Source organism: Panthera uncia, chromosome D4 (genome assembly GCF_023721935.1).
Source record: "Panthera uncia isolate 11264 chromosome D4, Puncia_PCG_1.0, whole genome shotgun sequence".
Taxonomy (NCBI): Eukaryota; Metazoa; Chordata; class Mammalia; order Carnivora; family Felidae; genus Panthera; species Panthera uncia.
In genome coordinates, this window is record NC_064807.1 from 8,356,871 (window position 1) to 8,381,642 (window position 24,772).

The 24,772-nt window shown below is 43.7% G+C and overlaps 1 protein-coding gene across 1 annotated transcript in view; it reads left to right on the plus strand.

Moving 5' to 3' along the window:
• Positions 1-24,131, plus strand: part of LOC125924495 (histone-arginine methyltransferase CARM1-like) — a 278,914-nt gene extending 254,783 nt beyond the window's left edge. The window contains exon 13 of the mRNA XM_049633044.1: positions 23,432-24,131. Coding sequence (XP_049489001.1) covers positions 23,432-23,489 — 58 coding nt within the window. The 3' untranslated portion in view covers positions 23,490-24,131. The remainder of the gene's footprint in view (positions 1-23,431) is intronic.
• The last annotated feature ends 641 nt before the right edge of the window (positions 24,132-24,772 follow it).

Below are 24,772 nucleotides of genomic sequence, written 5' to 3' on the forward strand. Positions count from 1 at the left end.
TCTGTTCCCCCATGTTTCCATCATTTTTATCATTCTGTGTGATCCAGACTCTCACCTCACAGTTTACCCAACAGATGCTTCCCCCTGAGAATCCCCTGAGAGAAAGCTGGCTAAATGGGTAATTTACCGAATTTGAAGTCTATTCCCTCCCACTCCTCACTATCCTCCCTTGAAAGCTGTGTCTTATTCCCCTTCCTTCTCAACCTCCAGCCTATCAAACAATTCAGGGAGGCTTTCTAGGAAGTAAGTGCTTCGTGGGCATGATCTCTTTAGACATGGCGTCGATCGAGTGAGCTAGACCTCACCATTATCCCCATTTACAGATGACGAAACGGAGGCTCAAGGAGATTTGTAACTTGCACAAAGCCGCGTGGCAAGTGTGTGGATGAGCCCTGCTTGGAATCCGCATCTGTCCGTTATCAAAGCTTGGGCACTTAAATCAACGTGATTCTACCTGTTTTGTCCGTAGACAACATGGGGCATAGGGAAAAAAAAAAAAAAAAAAACCCGCATTGGTGTCCACTGGGCTGGACCGAATTGTGATAACACCTACTTGAAAATTGGTAATTTGGGGGTCACGGGGCTTATAGTTGAAACAAGTAAGACTTAGTCTCTGGAGCCACATCTCTTCCCTGTTGACCCTACTGACTCTTCCTTATCCCAGCGCCAGCATCCGGAAGCGCTTCTCCTTCAGATCTAATTCCTTCTGCTTAGCCGTTCCCACAGTGACCTCGATCTGACTTCACCTGCAGCACTGCCCTTTCTCCAGCCCTCTCCGGGAAGTGCTCCAACCTTATGGGGCCCCTGCTGGGAGGTGCACTGGGGCCACAGCTCCCATTGTTCTGGTCCGGATTCCCCCAGGGGTCGACAGACTCCTGCCGGCTATATACTGGGCCTCACTGGCTTCCCACTAACCGCTCTGTAATCTTAGGTGAGTTACTTAACTCCTCTGATCCTCGTGTTTCTTATTGTTAAAAGGGAAGAAGCATCTGACGGTAGGTTGTAAGTGTAATTGAGAACGTAAGTTAAATATTTAATACAGCGCGTGCCCCACATCACAGCTACTCCAAAGTCGTCGCTGTTCTGAGCCTGGTGGGGAAATTGAAAAATCTGTAATTATCATTTCTACCTGGATGAACGATTAGAAGAAAGAAAGGCAGCATATGGAGAGCAAAGTCACGGGTGTGAGAAAGCAAATAGAATGCAATTTCATGGAAGCCACAGAAAGAGTGTTCGCCTCACTTCCTATTCCGATCTTTCCTATGACAAGGAGATGCACAGGACTCCCAAGCCTTGTTTCTGTAGAGCAGTGGAGACAGAGGGCAGGGAAACAGAGCAAGGTCTTAAGAAAGGCAATTACTGATGACTATCAGGTGTGGTGGCAGGAAGAAAAGGGGGGGGGGCAGCAGTCCAAGGCCAGTGGGTTATATCAAGCAGGTGATTGATGAGTCCCCCCTGAGTCAAAGGCCGAGGGAGTTTCGGAGTGAGGCAGTGAGTGAACGAATGAATGAGTGAGTGAAGATGCCTGGGGTCTCGTTAAATAATTTTGAAACTGTTGACATGGTTAGGTCTGTCGCCTTTATGCCTTTTTGGTAATGGTGAGAGCAGAATGGGGAGGATAATACAATATCTTCAGCCACTCCCCCTGCCCTGCCCACTTTTTAACCCAGAACATTAGGTAAAAATTCTTTCACCTGCTACCATCCGTGGCTCCCTAAACTGACCAGCTTTTTCTGAGGTGCCCTCCAGTTGCGTGAGATCCGAAATAAGGTGCCCGTCAGAGAAGACTCGGGAATATTAGTTTGTGGGTGGAAACTGGTCATCAAGGATTCAGAGGTGTTTAAATGTGGGTCTCTAAATTTAAATCCATTCAGGAGGGTCTCCCGAGACTCTTTTGCTCACATCGACCGAGGCTGGATGAAAACCTATTTATTTGTTCCCCTCAGCTCATTCCCTAGAACCAGAGCCCCCCTCCTTGAATGCTGTTGGCTGGCAGAAATAGTCTAAGCTTTGCAGGGGTGGGTGGTGAGTATCCAACTGGCCAATGACTACAGATCAGGGCTTTTTACACATTAATGTGCATGAGAATCCCCCCCCCCCCGGGGATCTTGCCAAAATGAGGTTTCTGCCTAAATTAATGGGGATGGGGGTGGGGGCGGGGGTGCTGAGAGTCTATTTTTAACAAGCTTCCAGGCAGTACTGGTGCTTATGTTCTGAGGACCAGCATGAAGGACCATATTTTGAGAAGCAGGACTATAATGTACCTGATACACCCCCCCTTTGTGACGTTCAGTGGGACCCTAACACACTCTCGGTGGCAGTTCAGCTCTAGAACTGCCTTCCTCCCCTTCCCAACCACCACGACCACCACCACCAACCCCTGCCAGAAAAGTGCAATAAATAAAAATTCAGTTGATTACAATTCCATATTCACCGCTTAGAGGTAGCTTTTCTCTGTTTGCTTTGGGAGGAAAATGTCTTTTCTTCCTTTTTGGAACCCAGAATTCTTGATTTTTTTTTTTCATCTTACCGGTTTGGCACAAACCTACTTGTGTTGATTTGGTATTTCCTCTGTGGATAAACTTCCTGGCTTTGGAAAAAGCCTCCTTCTTTTATGAGGCACTTTTAACCTGCAGGATTTCCATTTAGCTTAATTGGCATATTTATGTATTGAGATGGGTACCTAGAGGGCTTGGGCCACAGCACTTTTGTATAAATCGAAAAAAAATGAAATGAGCTCTTCTCACAGTTGTGTGCCCCTCAGTCATGGAGTGCGGTAAAAGGCTCATCATTTACAGGCTGCAAAAGCTCAGAAGATCAATAAGCAGAATGCAACCCGGAGTCATTTAGAAAAGCAAACCTCAGGATTTTCAAAGCCCAATTATTTCAGGAGCTTGGCCATTGCTAATTTCCTGTTAAATCCTTCCTGGGCCTTCATTCCCTCGCCATGCGAAGGAATGGCCTTCGAAACTCCTGAGGAATCATCCTCCTGAGATGAAGCCAGAGAACCTTCTCCTGAGGGTCGGACCGTTTGTAAACTCTGAGGAGCTGTCTGTTCCTGGCCGGCCCCTTGTGATCACAAGCCCAGCCGTCGACTGTTACTTGTCAGGTCACTTCGGAAGCCTCGCATGCTTTGAAGGCAAGTGTGGGAATTGATTCTTATTGGTGTAATATACCTATGGTTAATGGCTTATGGATTTTTATATAGTCTGGCCCCACTAGGCATGTCTGTGAAGTCTCTATTAAGGTTGACAGAGGAGAGAGAAGGTCAAAGGACCTAGGAGGACACATGCATGGCTTTCTTCCAAGGCTGACGAGAAACAACTCCTTCGTGAAAATTCCAATGAACTCCTGAAAATTTGAGAGAGAGGAACCATTTAATGGATATCGGAGGAGTTTGGCTTCTGAGCACAAGAATGAGAGTTTCACAAGAGGGCCAGATGATGTCAGGAACACAGAAGTCCTGCTTAATGAGTTCATGAAAACAGATAGAAGTGAACCAGCTACCCTTGGAGGTCTTAGCTTCTGCCAAGATGTCTATAGGGAGTTGAGTGGTGGTCCCGGACACTGTGAAGGTGATCTTATTTGGAAAAGGGGTCTTTGCAGATGTAATTAAGTTAAGGATCTCTAGCTGAGACCATCCTGGATTAGCTGAGTGGGCCCTAAATCCACTAACAAGTGTCCTTATAAGAAGAGGAGAAGACACCAAGGGGGGAAGGCCCTGTGAAGATGAAGGCAGAGATTGAGGGATGCATTGCAAGCCAACGAGCCCCAAAGGTCACTGAAAGTCACCAGAAACTAGGCGAGAGGTGCTGAATGGAGCCAATCCTGCCAACAGCTTACTTTTGGACTTCTGCCCTCCGGAACTGTACAAGAATGCCTCTCTGTTGCTTTAAGCCACCACGTCCGTGGCAGTTTGTTTCAGGAGGCCCCAAGAAACTAATGACCAACTATGACCCAGGCTGCGGGCTCTGTCCTCCACAACAACCCTGGAGAAACTCAAGAACCAAGAGGAAACGTGGATTCTAGAAACTAGTGATAAAAAATGTGAGCTGCCCCTGAGGAAGGAGACCAAAGGTTGTCTTGCATGGGGATAAGACAGGTGGGTGTGGCAGCCAGAAGGATGGCGACAAGACAACCTGGAGGTGAGCCTCTGCACTCGCCTCTCCTCCAGGTTCTTGGAGAAAGCACTGACTGACCTATCCCATCTCCTCCGGCAACATGTGACGGGGACACAGGCAGGGGTGGATGGGGAATGAAAGGAGGCATGGGAATAAGCAGCTGGGAGCATCCACTCTGCTTCTCCTCCTGAATCCCAAGGAGGGGACTCCCTGCCCCCGTGCTGCTTCCCCTAAGTTTTCAAAGAGGCATTCCTGACTGAGGAGTTGCCCTGTAAGATGGCGGCCAGTGGCAAACCCCAGCGGTGGTTCTGTGGTGCCCAGAGCTCCGCCATGGTGCTCTCTCCTCTAACTCAGGTGAACTCACACACATGAGCCCCTCGGATTCCATTCCAAGCAGCATTTCTGGAACAAGAATTTAAAATGAACACGGGCCCCCTGGGTGGCTCAGTCAGTTAAGCATCTAACTTCGGCTCAGGTCGTGATCTCACAGTTCGTGGGTTCAAGCCCCGCCTCGGGCTCTGTGCTGACAGCTCAGAGCCTGGAGCCTGCTTCGGATCCTGTGTCTCCCTTTCTCTGCCCTTCCTCTGCTCACACTTTGTCTCTCTCTCTCAAAAATAAATATTTAAAACGTTAAAAAAAATGAACACAAAAAAATGCCTGTGGTAAGGGGCGATAGATACACGAGAAAACAAGAAATGAAAAAAAAAGTGGAAACTATGATATTTAAAATACGAATATAATAGATGGAATAAAAGGGCAGATACAGCTAAAGAATGAAACAGTGGATTTGATCAGTTTGTAACAAATACAGACCGTGGGATGATAACCTCAGTGTACAAGCAACCTGTACGAATTGAAAGCAGAACCCCTGAACACTCCAGTTTTTTTTTTAAGGTTTTTTTTTTATCGTTTATTTATTTTTTTGAGACAGAGAGAGACAGAGCATGAACAGGGGAGGGTCAGAGAGAGGGAGACACAGAATCTGAAACAGGCTGCAAACTCTGAGCTGTCAGCACAGAGCCCGACACAGGGCTCGAACTCACGGACCACAATATCATGACCTGAGCCGAAGTCAGCGGCTTAACCGACTGAGCCACCCAGGCGCCCCAGAACACTCCAGTTTTTAAGCATGCAAAGGAAAGGAGCAAAAATTCCTGACAGAAACAGAAGGAAAAAAAAAAGGCCAATCAACATGAAAAAAATCCAAGCTTACTAGAAATAAAATACATAGAAGATAAAGCAGTAAAATACTGTTTTAATCCCAAATTGTAAAAAGTGTAAAGCAATTACAATGATCAATTTTCACTGTCTTTGATGAGTGTTTAGAGGTTTTTTTTTTTTTTTGAGAGAGAGAGAAAGAGAGAGAATGAGTGGGGGAGGGGCAGAGAGAGGGAGAGGGAAAGAATCCCAAGCAGGCTCTGTGTTGTCATAGCGGGGCCCGATGCAAGCCTTGAACCTATGAACCGTGAGATCATGACCTGAGCCAAAATCGAAAGTTGGACGCTAAATCAACTGAGCCACCCAGGTGCCCCAATGAGTGTTTAAATAGAAGAATTACAGGCAGAATCATGGGCTTCATTGGTGATACAGATCTTCGAGTCCTACCTGAAGCTGGGGTTTGGGAGGAAGTTGGAGAAGAGCATGACCACACTGGGTGCTGGAGGTGAGGCCAGGCATGCGGGCAGGTTGGGTAGTGAGGTAGGCATGCTCTGCTCTTAGACGGCTCACAGCTTCTCTGGAGAACATCTTTAAAACCGGAATCAAGATCCTTCTGGCCTACTTACAATCCAAGGTCTATATGAAGATGCGAGCAAAGGCTTAAGACGGTCTTTGACTTCTGACCCCTGCTCTGTCAGGGGAAATTTGCTCCCCCTGTTGTCTGTTCTGACCCTCCAAGGCAAAGTCCTGTTCTGGGGCTTCCTGTGACCTGTTCACTTCGTTCAGGCTTTGCTCAACTACACAACGAGCGGTTGCCTTCTGGCCGCCATATTGTATGGTGAAGCCAGCTTGAGGCGGGGGTCAGTCCTGGCCCAGGGTGGTGAGGCAAAGGAAGGAAGATGTCTGCATTCCTGGTGCCAGAGAGTTGCCTTGTCTGCCTACTCTGGGTCTTTGTTTTTTTGTTGTTTTTTGTTTTGGGGGGTTGTTTTGTTGGGTTTTGTTTTTTTTTTTTTGTAATTCCAGGATGTGAAGAGTGTTATATTAGTTTTAGGTGTGCAATATAGTGACTCAACAATTCTATACACTACTCAGTGTTCATCATGATTAGTATACTCTTCATCCCCTTCACCTATTTCATCCATCCCCCCTACCCACTTCCCCTCTGGGAACTACTAGTTTGTTCTTTGTATTTTAGTTTACAGTCTAGTTTTTTGTCTGTCTTTTTTTTTCTTTGTTCATTGGTTTTGTTTCTTAAATTCCACATAGGAGTTAAATCATATGGTATTTGTCTTTCCCTGACTTATTTCACTTAGTATTATATTCTGTAGATCTATCCATGCTCTTGCAAATGGCAAGATTTCATTCTTGTGTATGGCTGAGTAATATTCCATTGTGTAAGTGTGTGTGTGTGTGTGTGTGTGTGTGTGTCCCACATCTTCTTTATCCATTCATCTTTCAGTGGACACTTGGGTTGCTTTCATAATTTGGCTATTGTAAATAATGCTGCAGTAAACATAGGGGTTCATATATCTTTTAGAATTAGTGTTTTCATATTCTTTGAGTAACTACCTAGTTGTGAAATTGCTGGATCATATGGTAACTCTGTGTGTAATTTTTTGAGGAATGTCCATGCTGCTTTCCATACAGTGACTGCACCAGTTTGCATTCCCACCAACAGTGCATGAGGGCTCCTTTTTCTCCACATCCTCACCAACACTTGTTGTTTCTTGTGTTTTGATTTTAGCTATTCTGACTATGTGAGGTAAGAGCTCCCTGTGGTTTTGATTTGCATATTCCTGATGATTAGTGATGTTGAGTGTCTTTTCATGTGTCTGTTGGCCTTCTGTATGTCTTCTTTGGAGAAATGTCTGTTCGTGTCTTCTGCCCATTTTTAATTGGCTGTTTTTTGTTGAGCTGTTCTTAGTTGAGTTGTATCAGTTCTTTATACATTTAGAATACTAACCCTTTATTGGATATGTCATTTGCAAATATCTTTCTCCCATTCAGTAAGTTGTCTTTTGATTGTTTCCTTTGCTGTGAAGAAGACTTTTTGTTTTGATATACCCTCAATAGTTGTTTTTTGTTTGCTTACTTGCTTGCTTTTGTTTCCCTTGCCTCAGGAGACATATCCAGAAAGATGTTGCTATGGCTGATGTCAGGGGGATTACTGCCTATGCTCTCTTCTGGGATTTTTATGATTTCAGGTATCACACTTAGTTCCTTAATCTGTTTTGAGTTTAGTTTTGTACATGATGTAAGAAAGTGGTCCAGTTTCATTCTTTTGCATATAGCTGTCCAGTTTACCCGACACCATTGTTGTATAGACTGTCTTTTTCCCATTGCCATAAAATTTTTTTAACATTTATTCATTTTTAAGAGACAGAGCATGAGTGGGGGAGGGCAGAGAGAGAGGGAGACACAGAATCTGAAGCAGGCTCCAGGCTCGGAGCTATCAGCACAGAGCCTGACGGGGGGCTTGAACCCACGAACTGTGAGATCATGACCTGAGCCAAAGTCGTACACTTGACCAACTGAGCCACCCAGGCACCCTCCATATTCTTTTCTGTTTAATGTTTATTTTTTGAGAGAGAGAGAGAGTAGGAGAGGGGCAGAGAGAGAGGGAAACACAAAATCTGAAGCAGGCTCCAGGCTCTAAGGTGTCAGCACAGAGCCAGATGCAGGGCTCAAACCCACAAACTATGAGATCATGACCTGAGAGGAAGTTGGACACTTAACCAACTGAGCCACCCAGGTGCCCCTCCCATTGCATAGTCTTGCCTCCTTTGTCAAAGATTAATGAACCATATAATCATGGGTTTATTTCTGGGCTCTCTATTCTGTTCTATTGATCAATGTATCTGTCTTTGTGCCAGAACCATACTATTTTGATTACTACAGCTTTGTAGTATATTTTGAAATCTGGGATTGTGATACTTGCCATTTTGTTGTCTTTCAAGATTTCTTTGGTTATTCAGGGTCTTTTGTGGTTCTCTTCAAATTTTAGGTTCTGTAAAAAATTTCTGATTCTGTAAAAAATACTGTTGGTATTTTGATAGAGATCGCATTGAATCTGTAGACTGCTTTGTGTAGTATGGACATTTTAATAATATTTTTTCTTCCAGTCCATTAGCATGGAATGTCTTTCATTTGTTTGTGTCATCTTCCATTTCTTTCATCAATGTTTTCAGAGCACAGTGCAGTGTTTTTCAGTTTCTTTCACCAATGTTTTCACCTCCTTGGTTCAATTTATTCCTAGGTGTTTTATTATTTGGGGGGCACTTGTAAATGGGATTGTTTTCTTAATTTCTGTCTCTGCTACTTTATTATTAGCATATAGAAATGCTACAGATTTCTGTATATTGGTTTTTGTATCCTACAGCCTTACTGAATTTATTTATCAGGTCTGGACCTTTTTTTAATATCAAAAGATACACCCCTCCTCAGTTTAAGTCACTCAGATCAGGTCTCTGATTAATAGCAGTCAAATACAATTAAACGTTTAGTAAAGTTTTTGAGCTTAGTTAGCTCTTTTCACTAGCACACGTGCCGTAAATTTCTGTTAGGTTGCAGGCATTTGGGTGACATCCATTTCCTGAAATACTGTGAAACCTACATTAATCATCAAGTCGTTTATTTTCTGGTTTAAATGTTTCAAATCCAGTTGTTCTGTGGCAGCCCTGGAGCAGGTGGGTGATGACGCGTGGAGAGGTCGTATCCAAGTAATACACAGCAGTGAGCAGATGTGGGCAGTTAAAATGGAAAGAACATCTGTAAAATACATTTCCTCTAGTTTTCCAAGTGTAACTCAACCTCCCCCTAATGACTCTTAGTGGCCTCCAAACTTATGTGAAGGGAACTGGTAAAAGATGAGCCTAACGCCAGTGGCCAAATGTGTTGGTTACCTAAACAGAAGACGTAAGGCAAGTGGTGCTGAGGAGGGGGGGCATGTGTGATGTGCCTTCTGTGATACGAGGAAGACTCTTGCTTCCTCTCAGACATCTCAGTCTGGTGCCTAGACTTCCTTCCATGGATTTTTGTCACTTTACTTAGATCCTTGTTGAGAAGAGACTAGAAGGAAAAGGATCGAATTGCTAATAGCCAGGGGGAATAAGTTCATTATTAGAACACACTCCAGAGGTCTGAGGAATTTGGAAAGGACTGTACTTCTTTTTTTTTTAATTTTTTTTTCAACGTTTTTTATTTATTTTTGGGACAGAGAGAGACATAGCATGAACGGGGGAGGGTCAGAGAGAGAGGGAGACACAGAATCGGAAACAGGCTCCAGGCTCCGAGCCATCAGCCCAGAGCCTGACGCGGGGCTCGAACTCACGGACCGCGAGATCGTGACCTGGCTGAAGTCGGACGCTTAACCGACTGCGCCACCCAGGCGCCCCAGGACTGTACTTCTAATCAAAAAGCTGCAGCTCTGAAATTTACGGTTACTAATCTAATGTGTGCCTCTTGACATCATCAATACACCGTTAACCAGATCTTTTCCATTGGTAGGTCCTCCCCACTCCCACCTCTTAGTTGTTAGGAATGTTTACAGAATCAAGTTCATTAATGTAGTTTGTATTTAAAGCTTCCTTACCACTTGGCCTAGCAGGATCTCTTAGGCCTCAGAGATTCCTCTCTTGTCTTTGGGGACATTGTCTGAGAAAATAAGATGTTTTCTTTCCATATTCCTTTTACCTAGCAAGATCTCCCTGGATATGGTCAAGTTGTATATTACAGTGTAGCATTCTTACAGATTGATTCTGAATATAGCACAGACCCAGACCCTCTCTTCTGCAAATTTTACCCCAGTTTTCCTAATGCTGAGTTATCAATATTCTTATATGAAGGCAGCATAAAAATACACGTAGAGCTTGTGAAATTCTGTTAGATGTCTTTGGTTATTATTTAGGTATAAATATCACTGGGGACAAAAGGGGCTTTATTGGCGATACAAACCTCAGTGTAATTCCCGAAACAGACTCAATAGAAACTTAGAAGGAAGAACACGAGTGGCCTCAGTGCCTGGAAAGATGAAGCCAAAATTACCAAGGAGGAGAGGAAAGTCTGGGAGGAGTGAAGGAGGTGACTGGGCCCACCAGAGAGGCTGGCATAAGAGTGACAAGGGTGACGGTATGGTGGCACTCTGGCACTTGGCCGTTTTATGTCATCTTGTTTCTCAACTCACTTGAAATATAAAATGGGTCCCAATGATCCATCAAGGTCATTTGTAAGTGAGATGTTAAGGCCTTAAGAAGAGTTCATCTCTGGTCTCATTTCTATGCTGTTGGGTATGTAGAAAAATTATTTTCTACTGAAAAAGTATGCGAGGGCAATTCTCCTACAGCTCAAATCTTCTGAGTCTAAAAGAAGGCAACGAGAATTGCATAAGCGAGTAGGCCATGATGAGTGAGATGGACTTGGATGAAAAGACTTCCTAGGGGCAGTTAGTGGGAAGAGGGAGGGAAGAATGAAATGGAACTAAACAGATGTACATTTTCATTACTGAAGATTCAGCACAAAAGCAAAGGACAAAGAACAGGCCGGATGCTCCTGAAGAAGAAGAACAAGATGGCTGAATGCGCTCTATCATCTATCAAGAGGAATTATTGTTCTGTAGATACAAGATAGTGAGGTGCTCGTGTGGGATAGATGAGCAGACGGGCACAAAGTAGAAAAGCCAGACATAGATTCATACATAAATTAACACTTAATTTATAACTAAGGAGCCACTGAAAAGTCATAGAAGAAGAATGTCTTTTTTAAATAAATGGTGCTGGTAACAATTCAATGTCCTTAAGTGAGAAAAGGAGGAGGGAGAGAAGGAAGGGAGGAGAGAAGGAGAGGTCTTGATTTTTACTTCAAACCATACACAAGAACCAGCTCTAGGGGATGAAATCTCTAAATGTGAAAGGCAAAACAAATCTTTTGTGAGATAATGTAGTGGAATATCTTCACAATCTGACAGTATGAAAATATTAAACAGAACACAGAAAGCTCTATTGTGGGAATATATTAATACATTGGACTGTATTGAAATTAAAACTTTGGTTCATCAAAAGATACCGTTAAAGCCTGAAAATGTTGGCTGGTCCAAAGGTAGAGAGTTATCTCAATTGATTGTTCACAGTCAGTTAAAGACTGAAAATGCAAACCATAGAATGGGAAAAGATATGTGCAACACATTATTCAGAGTAAATGAAGAATTCCTACAGGCAATGAAACAACTCGGTAGAAAACATGAGCAAAAGACTTAAGCACTTAACAAGTGAGGGATCCAAATAAAAATGCACTCACCTGTTCTAATACAGGGGCCACATAAATCAAAGCCACCATGAGCTGTCACTACACATTCTCTAGACTGACTAAATTTAAAAAATCTAGGGGCACCTGGATTTCTTGATTTCAGCTCAGGTAATGATCTCTTGGTTGTAAGCTGAGCTCCGTGTTGGGCTCTGTGCTGCCCCCATGGAGCCTGCTTGGGAGTCTCTCTCTCCCCCTCTCTGCCTTTCCCCCATGTGCATACATCCTCTCTCTTTTAAGCAAACTTAAAAAAAAATAAAAGTAAAAGTCTAACATTGTCAAATGTGGCAAGAGCACGGAGCAATGAATGAGATTTCACATGCTTTGTTGATGGGGATATAAATATGCATTTCCACATTGGAAAATAGTTTGACAGTATTCAGTAGAGCTTTAAATATGCCTCCTCTTGATCCAACAATGTCACTTCTAGATATAAATTCTAGAAGATGTCTGCATAATCACATTGGGAGACATGTAGAAGACTATCCAGAACAACATTATTCATAATGGCAAAACTAGAAACAAATGACCATCAAAGTAACATTGATAAGTTGTGAAATTTTTATGCAGTGGTTTTCCATATAGCAACAAAAATCAAACAACAGGTGTTGGCAAGGATGTGGTGAAAAGGGAACCCTCTGGCACTGCTGGTGGGAATGCAAACTGGCGTGGCTACTCTGGAAAACAGTCTGGATGTTCCTCAAAAGGTTAAAAATAGAATTGCTCAATGATCCAGCAATCACACTATTAGGTATTTACCCAAAGAATACAAAAATACTAACTCAAAGGGATACACGCACCGTAATGTTTATTGCAGCATTATCTCCAATTGCCAAATTTTGGCGGTAGCCCAAGTGTTCCTTGACTGATGAATGGATATGTGTATGTATATATATGCATATACAATGGAATATTACTCAGCCTTCAAAAAGAATGAAATCTTGCCATTTGCAATAACATGGATGGAGCTGGAGAGTATTGTGCCAAGAAAAATAAGTCAGAGAAAAAGAAATACCATATGGTTTCACTCCTATGTGGAATTTAAGAAACAAAGAATCAAAGAGGAAGAAGAGAGAGGCAAACCAAGAAACAGACTCTTCACTGTATGGAACAAACTGATGGGTTACCAGAAGTGAGGTGGCGGCGGGGGGGGGGGGGGGGGGTTGGGGCATGAGATACACAGTGGGGATTAAGCAGTGCACTTGTTGTGCTGAGCACTGTGTGTTGTGTGCAAGTGTTGAATCCCTATATTGTACACCTGAAACTAATGTAAAACTGTATGTTAACTGACTGGGAAACAAAAACTTAAAAAAAATAATAAGCCACAATGACAAACAACTGTATGAATAAATCCTTTTTTTTTAATGTTGGGCAAAGGAAAGTAGACACAAAATGAATGTTGTCTTAGTCCATTCAGGCTGCTGTAACAAAAGACCGCAGACTGAGCGGCTTATGAACAACAAGAACTCATTCCCCACAGTCTGGAAGCTGGCAGTGCAAGGTCAGGGTGCCCACACTGCAGGGTCTGTCATACGTCCCTCCTGGGCAACAACGATTGGGTCGAGTCATTGTGCGTGGAATAGATATGTGATTTGCACATAACTTGTATTTCGTACACAATATTCAATTTACGTCAATTCTTCTCTACTCTGCAGGAGGAGACATGACTAAGAATGTTTAGAGGAGCATTATTTAGAATAGCACAAAAAGTGTTCAGAGGTGCACACTTACATGGGCAAAGTGTAAAGACAAGCCAGGAAGGGATGAGCACAGAGGGGAGGGCCTGACGTGCACTAACTCCGCTCTCGCCTCGCCTGGGAGAGAAATCAAATCTAAGGGAATCGCATTCCCTAACAACGCTCCATCGTTACCTTCTAGAATGGTAGCATCTCCAGATTGGAAGGAACCTTAAAGATCACAAAGCAAAATAGCCCTTTGATTTTTTTTTTATTTCAGTTTTTATTATATTTCAAGACTGGTGAGAGATTTCAATAGAGGGTACCTTTATTGTACCAGGTAGAGAATATTTTAAAACCTACTGCTGTTTATCATTACATTAGTTCATAAGAGGTGGCATTGTATCCTTACAAAGTCAAGCAAAGCAAGAAGCAAAGAGTATAAGAATAAATAATAGTCCTTTAAATGGAATAAGTTAATAAGATTAATGATGCGTGTTGCCCGTATCTTTCTAGGGACTTGGTAAAAATTTTATACTGGATTGCCACCCATACCTAGATTAGCATATGGTGAACCTCCTCTACCACTCATCTAATACTCAAACCTTCTTCCCCCAATCCCTGGAAAGCGTAGCTACAGCCTATCCACGATTGAAGACTTTGGTGAATGAGAACTCACTCCTTCCTAATAACATGTCTTCATCTCTGAACATCTGTGACTATTTGAATATTCTTCTGTTTGTTGAACCGAATTCCAGCTCTTTCTCTTTCCTTTATTGATCCTAGACCAGCAACTGCACATACGACCAGACTGCACAGTCTCTTATTGTCAGCCTCAAGATTTGAGTAGCATACTTTATCCCCTATGACTCCTGCTCCCCCTTATCCTTAGACATCCCCAGGTCTTTTGTACATAGTTCCTATGCATATCCCAAGTCGTCAGTATACTTGTCATTCTGCTTATAGTGTTTCAAATTTGTCTGTATTTTTTAAAACATGGTGTTCCAAACCAATTGCAAGTTTCCCAGGAGTCTGCCTCACCCAGAGCAGAGTAAACACATCTTATTCTAGATGTTAGGCCTTATTCAATGCAGCCTAAAATCGCCCCAATTGACCTTCTGTTTCTTGTTAACCCATTTGTTGAAAACGAGTTGATATGCCAGTGTGGGTCTAAAAACTGGCTGATCATAAAAAGAAGCCTAGGGTAACCTATCTTAAAATTTGGAAGATTTGAGAATGGCCAGTTATTTATTTTTAAATGCTTTGAACTCACCTAATTTGTGCTTAGCCTACATCTCTTCACTTGTCAGAAAATATACCACCATTAGTGTGGTCTTCCAACGTCTTTCAGGGGATTCACATTTGGTTTTAGTATGGAAGTCCAGGGTAGTGCTCAGGAAAAAGAGAGTGAAGTTACCCAGCGGCCATTTGTGCTTGGGGACTGCGCACTGGCTCCACCTACTGGCCCCAGGGGCTCTTACAGCTTGTCCAGGCGGCCAGCTCTCCTCTGTCACTGAGACTCAGCTTCCCAGTCTGGGATTTGCAGAACTTACTTTTTCTCTTCTTAGAAAATTAAAACGCTGTGGATTTTTCACGCAGAGTCTCCTGTTACTCATGTTACCCCATTAGGCTACAAAAGTACCACCAGGAGCAGTTCAATATCTCAGGAAACTCCTCCTGTATTTACCTGGGCCAACACACACACATACAAAGGTAAAATGATTAAATATCCTCATCTATCTTGGCTTGATGAGAAAGTAAGACAATTTACAAAGCAATTAAATTATCAATAATAAAGTAACAACTTGCATTTGTGTGTGTGTGTGTGTACATATATATTATCCCAGCCTCTAATAATTTGCAATATATGTGTATCTCCATATATACATATATATATATATATATGTATATTCAATTTCAATTTCGTATGTAAAAGAAATTCACTCAGTAGAAAATCACAAGCCTTTTACAGACAGAGAGTATGAAATATGGGATTTCTTTCTTCATATTTCAAAAAAAAGAGGAGAAAAACATGTGCTTTCATTAAATATTTTCTAGCCTATTTAACAAGGCAAAAATATACTTGCATTACATAAACTCTTCATTTTATGTAATAGGAATATGGTATTTATGTTTGTATCACTTAGAGTTACCAAAGCTCATCCTTTCTTTTATTCCTTTAACTCTTAAGAAGTCACCTTCTGCACCACTCGACTCCATTGACATCACCCTGCGGAACCCCCTCAGGGTGTTTTTGGACTTTCAGAGCCAAGAAAACACAATGGTAGGGGAAGGACTGAATGGTGGAAATGCCAAAGTTCTTTGTATTCCCCTTCTATTCCAAACTGGTCCATTCCTTTAACAAATACTATGCATCTGCAAATAGTGAGCATGTGCTGTGCACCCAGCCCTACTGTAGGCTCTAGAGAGATCCTTGTGACAAAGACATCCCTTCCCTCATGTAGCTTGCATTTTAGCATGGGAAACGGACAATCAGAGTAAATACAAAAGAAGTAATTTCAGGGAAGGAGCAGAACTAGGAAGAAAATAAAGCGGGGTAGAGGATAGAGACTAATGAGGGGTACTTGAGGTAGAATGCTATAGAGATTGTACAGCTGCCAGATGTTCTGTTATTCTGATGATTGGGATTTGCTGGCTTTCATCAATTACTACGTCCTGCCTCTTCCTCCACCTCTGGAGGGAGAAGAAAGGCAGGGAAAAGCAGAGGACTGAGTGTCATTTCTGGGACAGAGGGCAACTGATCTTTTCTCTGGCTAAAGAAATAAGGGGGGGGGGCGGTTAGCAAGGAGGTCCCCAGAAGTGACTCTGGCTGGAACTGCTAAAGGAGAGAATAAACCCCAGGGAGAGAAGATGGTAAAGAAATCTTAGAGCTTCCGAAGTGTGACAAGAAGGGATGAGGAGAGGAAGAACCGTAGGGCAGGGTGAGAGCAGGGAGGGTGAGGAGGCAAAAGGAGTGTGGGATCTTGTACTGAACCATTCCTTCTTGAACTTGAGGCTGGCTGGCTTGAGTGACCTTTTGCTCCCTTCAGTTGTCAAAAGTGCGATAGACCCATTAAAGGGACGTTGAACCAAGGATTATTCATGTAGGGTCATGGAATCTCCAAGAGGTCCCTGGATGGAATTGAAGAGGTTCATGGACTGGCTTAAAAAAAAAAAAAAAAAGAAAAAAAGAAAAGGAAAGGAAAGGAAGGAAAAAAAGAAAAAAGAAAATCCATCTTTATTTTCACTAAATTCTGACTAAAATTAGACAGTTTCATCAGACACGATGGCAGGCTACAAACATCACATTACAGGTGTGGCGGATATCTTGAGGTATCATTTTGGCTCATTACAATTTCGGAAGTACACTGAATAGGACGCCTGCCCTGGGATCTTATTCTTTAGTGCATTAAGAAGCACATTTTCTCAAATATCCTGATAGCTGCATTTCAATATAATTGGTTTCCTTCATAATCCTCTGCCTTCTGTTTTATGCATTTAAAAGCAGGATGCTGAGAAGGAGTTCAGAAGCCTCAGCGCCCTGCCAAAGGGGGTAATAACCCCTGTATTCAACTCTGTTGAGAGCTCGATGGGGAAGATCCCAGTCTTCAGGGCGGTCCACGCCAGAGGGGCCCGCAGAATTGCTTGAGAACACACAGGACTACATTCACCCCTTCGCTCTGGGGCTCCAGGCCGTCGACTTTAGGAGAGAGTAATAATGATCACCACTCTTCTGTCTAGCTTGCTGAGAGTGCTGGGGAGGAAGTCGTCCTGTGGGTCTGGGTTCTGGCGGGCGGTTCAGGGGCAAGAGCGCCATCTGGTGGCAAATGCCCTTCCTGGACCACACACGTGTGTTCGTCTTGAGGTTAGGAACGTTCCCCGCAAACCGCAGGGGCATTTCCAACCGTCAGGGCTTAGCTCTACCCTGTTTGCCTTGCATCTGTCCAGTCTTGCCAGTTCCCGGCCTAACAGACCCAGTGCATGAGAATCCTCGAGCAAGGTTCGGCAGAATCACATTTTTATGTCTCCTCTTTGGAAATGTCCAGGCGGACAGACAACTCTCTGATCTCATCTCCTATTACACTCACTGTCATCAACAACGCTGGCCTCCTGGTAGTTCCCCAAACAAATGCATGATGCTTCTGCCTCAGGACATTTGCACCTGCTGTTCCCGCTGCCTAAAACTGGGTACCTCCAGGTACCAACAAGGCTCCTTCTCTCACTTCTCTCACAGGATCAGAGACCCATACGCTTTCTTTATTTAATGTTCCTGCATAGTATTTCTCACTTTTATTGTCTTCCTCCTCCTGCTAGAACATGATTTCCATGAGAGCAGTGACTATTATCTCTTCAGTTGATTGTAGCATCCCCTCTGTCTACCAAGTGCCAGCCACAGAGCAGAGAATCCGACGTCTGTTGGATTAAAGGCTCCTATTTCCTGCCAGCAGGAAATCACACTCTCCATTGTGGATGGACCTTGTTTCATTGCCGGCCACGAGATCTGTCCCCCGCCGCCAGCCCCAGACTCACCCAAAGCAAAACTCCGAAAAGCAGAGTGGCCCAAATCTACCTCTCATGTCAATCATGAAAACCAATCTTGGGATACAAGGATCACCCAATTACAAGTTTTGACTGTGAATACCCGGGAACAGTAAGAGAATGCAAATTGACGATGCTTATATAGGAAGGTTGCGTTTTAGTTCCTCCTCGGGAGCTTTTTGAAAATGCCAATGCCAGGGGCACCTGCGTGGCTCAGTTGGTTAAGCCTCCGACTTTGGTTAATGCATCAGGCTCTGTGCTGACAGCTCAGAGCCTGGAGCCTGCTTCGGATTCTGTGTCTCCCCCTCTCTCTCTGCCCCCCTCACCAAAATAAACATTTTTTTAAAAAATGCCAATGGTTAGACGCCTCCGCTAAGGGGTTCTGATCCCATTAGTCTGAGCTGGGGGGTGGGAGGGGGGGATGGCCAGGCTTTGGTAGTTTTAAAAAGCTACCAGGGGACTCTAATGTACAGCCAGGGCTGAGAAACACTGGTTCAGTCCTTTCTGACCAAGCACAGCCATGCATTACTGTTCTTGTTTCTCACGGGTCCATGTCGGTGGGGGAGGGGAGGCGCGCAGGTGTTTTGGTTGCCATGTTACAGGAGATCCAAAAGAATGACTGGGCAGGGCTGGCCAGGAAGTGTAAGAGCTAGGATCTGAATCCAGTTCTGGCCCCGAGTCCAGGACTCTTTCCCACGAGAGGAGAGCAAAAGTCACCTCTACGGGAGACTGAATAGCCACACATAACGACCTCTACTTCTCCTCGGTAGGCTACTTCCAATTACATTTCCTTGTCTTCTCCTTTTGTGCCCAGCACCCAGCACATTCTAGGCCCTCCACAAGATGAGTGAGCGAATAAATGAATGGGAAAATGAATGAATGAGTAAATGGATGAATGAATTAATGCATGAATGAATGAATCAATGGAGAAATGAATGAATGAGTAAATGAATGAATGAATGGAGCCATTGTGTACTTGAACCATTTGCTGTATTGTTCTCAGCAAATTCATCGTCAGTTTGAGTGTGCCTGTCCTGCTTTGGTGGGTATGCTTCTGGGTAAAGTTAGACCCAGGCTGCTTTTACTTCAGTAACATCGGAGCTCACATCCTACCCTGGTCAGGGGACCTCTCTTTCCTTTCCTTTTCTCCAGAACATTTCTGCAGCTGACATGAAGGAATTGAATTTGTGTCTGCTCAGAAATCCCAAACCAGCAGGCTTGTCATAAGTGGGTCTCAGTGGAATAATTCTCTTTCCCAGCAAGTCAAAGTGGGAAGAAGGATCCTCATTAAGATGTTGTCATTTAAGATATTGTCACCAATTTCTTTCCAGATGAACCTAATGGTGCCCCCCACACTGAAAACCACCCATCACCTCCAGTCAATGATGTTATAGTCATGTGACCAAGCGTGTGACCGGAGCCTGTGGTCCCAGGGTTTCCCGGCTTCGGCACTATTGACGTTTGGGGCTGGATAATTAATTCTTTGTTGTGGGGGCTGTCCTGTGCACTGTAGGATTGTGGTAGGCATCCCCGGCTGCCAGATGCCAGGAACACACTCTCCCCATGAGGCTAATTTTGTGTCAACTTGGCTGGGGCACGGTGCCCAGCTCTCTTGTCAAACATTATTCTGGGTGTTTTTGTGAGCGTGGCTGGAGGTGAGATTGCCATTTAAATCAGTAGATTTTGAGGAAAGCAGATTGCCCTCTACAATGTGGACGGGCCTCATCCAATCAATTGGTTAATCAATCCAATCATTGGTTAATGCATCAGGCTCTGTGCTGACAGCTCGAAAACCTGAGTAGAATGAAAGACTGACATCCCCCGAGGCAAGAACGATTTCTGCCAGGAAACAGCCTTTGCCCTTGAACTGCAGTATCCACCCCCCCCCCCCCCCCCCCCCCCGCCCCAGGTCAGCAGCCTGATGGCCCTTTGACTTGAACTAACAATTTTGAACTTACCAGCTCCCGAAATTGTGTGAGCCAATTCTTTAAAATCAGTCTCTCTGGACTCTTAAATACAGAGAACAAACTGAGGGTGGATGGGGGCAGGGCGGGGAAGGGGAGAAATATGTGATGGGCATTGAGGAGGACACTTGCTGGGATGAGCACTGGGTGTTGTATGTAAGCGATGAATCATGGGAATCTACCCCCAAAACCAAGAGCACACTGTATATGCTGCATGTTAGCCAACTTGACAATAAATTATATTCAGAAATTTTTTTAACATTTTTATTTATTTTTGAGAGACAGAGCGCGAGCAGGGGAGGGACAGAGAGAGGGAGACACAGAATCCAAAGCAGGCTCCAGGCTCCGAGATGCCAGCACAGAGCCCGACTCGGGGCTCGAACCCATAAACCTTGAGAGCATGACCTGAGCCGAAGTTGGACGCTTAACCGACTGAGCCACCCAGGTGCGCCAAAAATTTTTTTCTTTTTTTTTAAATTTATTATTATTTTTTTAATTTACATTCAAGTTAGTTATCATACAGTGCAACAATGATTCCAGGAGTAGATTCCTTAGTGCCCCTTACCCATTTAGCCCGTCCCCTCTCCCACAACCCCCTTCAGTAACCCTCTGTTCTCCATATTTAAGAGTCTCTAATGTTTTGTCTTCCTCCCTGTTTTTATATTATTTTTGCTTCCCTTCCCTATGTTCATCTGTTTTGTGTCTTAAAGTCCTCATATGAGTGAAGTCTTATGATATCTGTCTTTCTCTGACTGACTGATTTTGCTTAACATAATACCCTCTAGTTCCAAATGGCAACATTTCATTCTTTTTGATTGCCGAGTAATACTCCATTGTGTATATGTATACCACATCTTCTTTATCCATTCATCCATCGATGGGCATTTGGGCTCTTTCCCTACTTTGGCTATTATTGATAGTGCTGCTACAAACATGGGGGCACATGTGTCCCTTCAAAACAGCACATCTGTATCCCTTGGATAAATACCTACTAGTGCAATCGCTAGGTTGTAGGGTAGTTGTATTTTTAATTTTTTGAGGAACCTCCATACTGTTTTCCAGAGCGGCTGCACCAGCTTGCATTCCCACCAACAGTGCAAAAGAGATCCTCTTTCTCTGCATCCTCGCCAACGTCTGTTGTTGCCTGAGTTGTTAACGTTAGCAATTCTGATAGGGGTGAGGTGGTATCTCAATGTGGTTTTGATTTGTATTTCCCTGATGCTGAGTGATGCTGAGCATTTTTTCACGTGTCGGTTGGCCATCTGGATGTCTTCTTTGGAGAAGTGTCTATTCACGTCTTTTGCCCATTTCTTCACTGGATTTTTTGTTTTTTGGGTGTTGAGTTTGAGAAGTTCTTTATAGATTTTGGATACTAACCCTTTATCTGACATGTCATTTGCAAATATCTTCTCCCATTCTGTCGGTTGCCTTTTAGTTTTGCTGATTGTTTCCTTTGCTGTGCAGAAGCTTTTTATTTTGGTGAGGTCCCAGTTGTTCATCTTTGCTTTTGTTTCCCTTGCCTCCAGAGACATGTTGAGTAAGAAGTTTCTGTGGCCGGGGCGCCTGGGTGGCTTGGTCGGTTAAGCGTCCGACTTCGGCTCAGGTCATGATCTCACGGTCCGTGAGTTCGAGCCCCGCGTCAGGCTCTGTGCTGACAGCTCAGAGCCTGGAGCCTGTTTCTGATTCTGTGTCTCCCTCTCTCTCTGACCCTCCCCCATTCATGCTCTGTCTCTCTCTGTCTCAAAAATAAATAAACGTTAAAAAAAAATTAAAAAAAAAAAAAGTTTCTGTGGCCAAGGTCAAAGAGGTTTCTGCCTGCTTTCTCCTCAAAGATTTTGATGGCTTCCTGTCTTACATTGAGGTCTTTCATCCATTTTGAGTTTATTTTTGTGTATGGTGTAAGAAAGTGGTCCAGGTTCATTTTTCTGCATGTCACTGTCCAGTTTTCCCAGCACCACTTGCTGAAGAGACTGTCTTTATTCCATTGGATATTCTTTCCTGCTTTGTCAAAAATTAGTTGGCCATATGTTTGTGGGTCCATTTCTGGGTTCTCTCTTCTGTTCCATTGATCTGAGTTTCTGATCTTGTGCCAGTACCATACTGTCTTGATGATTACAGCTTTGTAATACAGCTTGAAGTCCATGTGCCAAAAATTTTTTTAACTTACCATATGATTTAGCAAAAACTAAAAAATAAATAAAAATAAAATCAGTCTCTCTGCATATGCATACACAGCTCTTACTGATTCTGTTTCTCTGGACAACTCTAATACAGCCCCAGTAGTAACAACTGAAAATGTCTCCAGGTATTGCCAAGTGACCCCCAGGGCAGGGGTTGGGGGGCGGATGAGGCTGGCATTCTCTCACAGCTTAGTTTCTGGAGAGGCTGACCTGGATAGAATAGTCTAGAACCTAGTGGAAGCTGAACTATCTTCAAGGATGTGTTCTCTCTGTAGAATTTGGTTGGAGTTCTCAGTAATCTCTGGAATATCCTAAGTTGAAACTAATCAGCCCTTGCCTTGAGTCCTCGAATTCTCTCTTCTAGAAAAACTATATTCTACCTGCCTGAATTTTACTTCAAAGAAAAATAAAAGGAAATCACCTTTGAATCCAGTCCTTACAAATGGTCTCATTTATAGGGCTCTCTCTCCGTTACTTTATATTAAAAAATGCAGTATTGCTTGGAGAAGGTGAGCTGTTTACTAGCTCTATTAATGTGTACTGTGGGTGCTAAATAGAGGCACCTGAAAGAATTTGTTTTACAAAAAGGCAATTATATATATATAATAATTATATATTATATATATATATAATAATTATATATATATGTGTGTGTGTGTGTGTGTGTGTGTATATATATATATATATATATAATTATTTCTTAAAGTTGTAAACTTCAATGTTGCAAGTCCTTTCTGAATACAGTATTAGGTGACTTCAAATGTGCCTCTCTTGATGACAAGGGCACTCTCACCAAAAACGAATAGGGAGACTTTACTGATAAAATGTGAGAGTAAGAGCAAACGATATTCCACGTTTGCATGTTATTTTAAAAAATGTTCAATGTTTGTTTTTGAGAGAGAGAGACAGAACCTGAAGGGGGGAGGGACAGAGAGAGAGGGAGACACAGAATCTGAAGCAGGGTCCAGGCTCTGAGCTGTCAGCACAGAGCCTGACGTGGAGCTTGAACTTGGGAATGGTGAGATCGTGACCTGAGCTGAAGTCAGGTGCTTAACCCATGGAGCCAGCCAGGCGCCCCTGCGTATTATTTTAAATGTGGCTCTAAATATGTCCATGTTACTAAATAAATGAAATAGTCCCAGGAGACATCTGGCTAGTACCCCTGTGTCCATAAACGTTTACTAACAAGCTGGCTTGGGGGGCACTTCCGGGGGCACTCACACTGACAGAGGGAGGCGCAGTGAGTACTGAATACTCAGGCGTGGGTAGCACTTGCTAAGACAGAAGGACCAGAGATTGAACAACCCCCTCCTCCTTCTCCTCCCTCCCCCTCTGCTCTTCTCCTTTGCTTTTTCTTCCCAGCCTCGTGTTCTGCTTCACTCTCTGGCTTCGTCTATTCTCTTTGCTTTGCTCTCCTTCCTCTGTCCTTATTCCTCTCAGGCATATACCTTTCAAAGATTTCCATCCCCTTGGGCATATATCCTCTTTGTTCACAGATCAAATTCTGATGGAGGGAAGAGAAAGATGCAGAAGTGGGTGGAAAGCCAATTCTGAGAAGTCACCATGGAATGTCAGTGGGGAGGAGCCTCTCCCGACGCACAGGGTCTGCAAAAAGTCGTGCGGTTCCAACCACAAATTCGGCAGAATATCACCCACAGCCCCCCACCCATGTGAACCTCAAAACGGGACTCCCACTGCCTAATTTCAACAGAGCAAACAGGAGAAAAAACGAAAAGTAAAGGTTATGTCTTAGTTATTCCTTCCACTGCAGGTGCGAATTTGCTGCAAGAATCAGCATTTTTTCTTTTTAAATCAGATTGATTTTCCTACACTCCCATTCACCAGAGGGAGTGAATGTTTTCAGCTGGTTTAGAAAGTCCTCCCTTGTTCATGGATCAGGGAGTCCTCCAAGGCTCTTAGCTGCCTGTAAAATTGAGGAAGGGGTCCTGTAATGTTTTAGTTCATCCTGGCTGCCAAGGAAACGCCCATTCGCCAAGCCCCATGACCTTGAAGGGCAGGCCCTTTGGCTCCGCCTCCCCCCACTTTCTGAGAGTCCCACCTTCCCTGACTCCACCTCCACCCCCTTCCGATCCCAGCCCTCCCAACCCCTGCAGCAGTTCCCCTCCACTTAGGCTCCATTCTTCCAGGATCTCCTCTTTTTTATTTTTTTATTTTTCTTCTCTTCCTTACCCTCCCCTCCCCTTCCCTCCTCTCCTCTTCTCCTTTTCTCCTTTCCCTTCCCTTTTCTTTCCTTTCTTTCTCTTTCTCTTTCCTTCTTTCCTTCCTTCTTTCCTTCTTCTTTCCTTCCTTCCTCCCTCCCTTCCTTCCTCCCTCCCTCCCTTCCTTCCTTCCTTCCTTCCTTCCTTCCTTCCTTCCTTCCTTTGTCTGTCCTGCCGAGGAACATGGGGTGAGGACAGGACAAACGCCTCTCGATCTTTCAGTCCTAGCTATGAGAATGAGGCCACATTCATGCCCTAGTAACTTATTCTCCAATGCTTCTATTCTCTGATTTTCAGACTTTGGTGAGTTTTCTCAAAAGCTCCTGCTTGAAATATTTGAGCCAACGGTGAGGTTGTACTAACCTTATTTATTTATTTGTTTTGTTGGTGTCAGTTATTCTTAGGTAATGTTCCTGATTCGCATTATTTCTTCATTATTTTTTCTTTCGTTCCCATGAAAAAGGCAGGGTAACTAAATGAGCGAGTCTGGAATTGGGTCGTGTGTTCCAGTACTCTCCTTTGAGCGTGTTCAGAAGTATTATCACCCTTTTTCCCCGGTCCTTGCCTAATATGTGTAATTTATAGGTATTTTAAAACTAGTCTTACGAATACTCATGT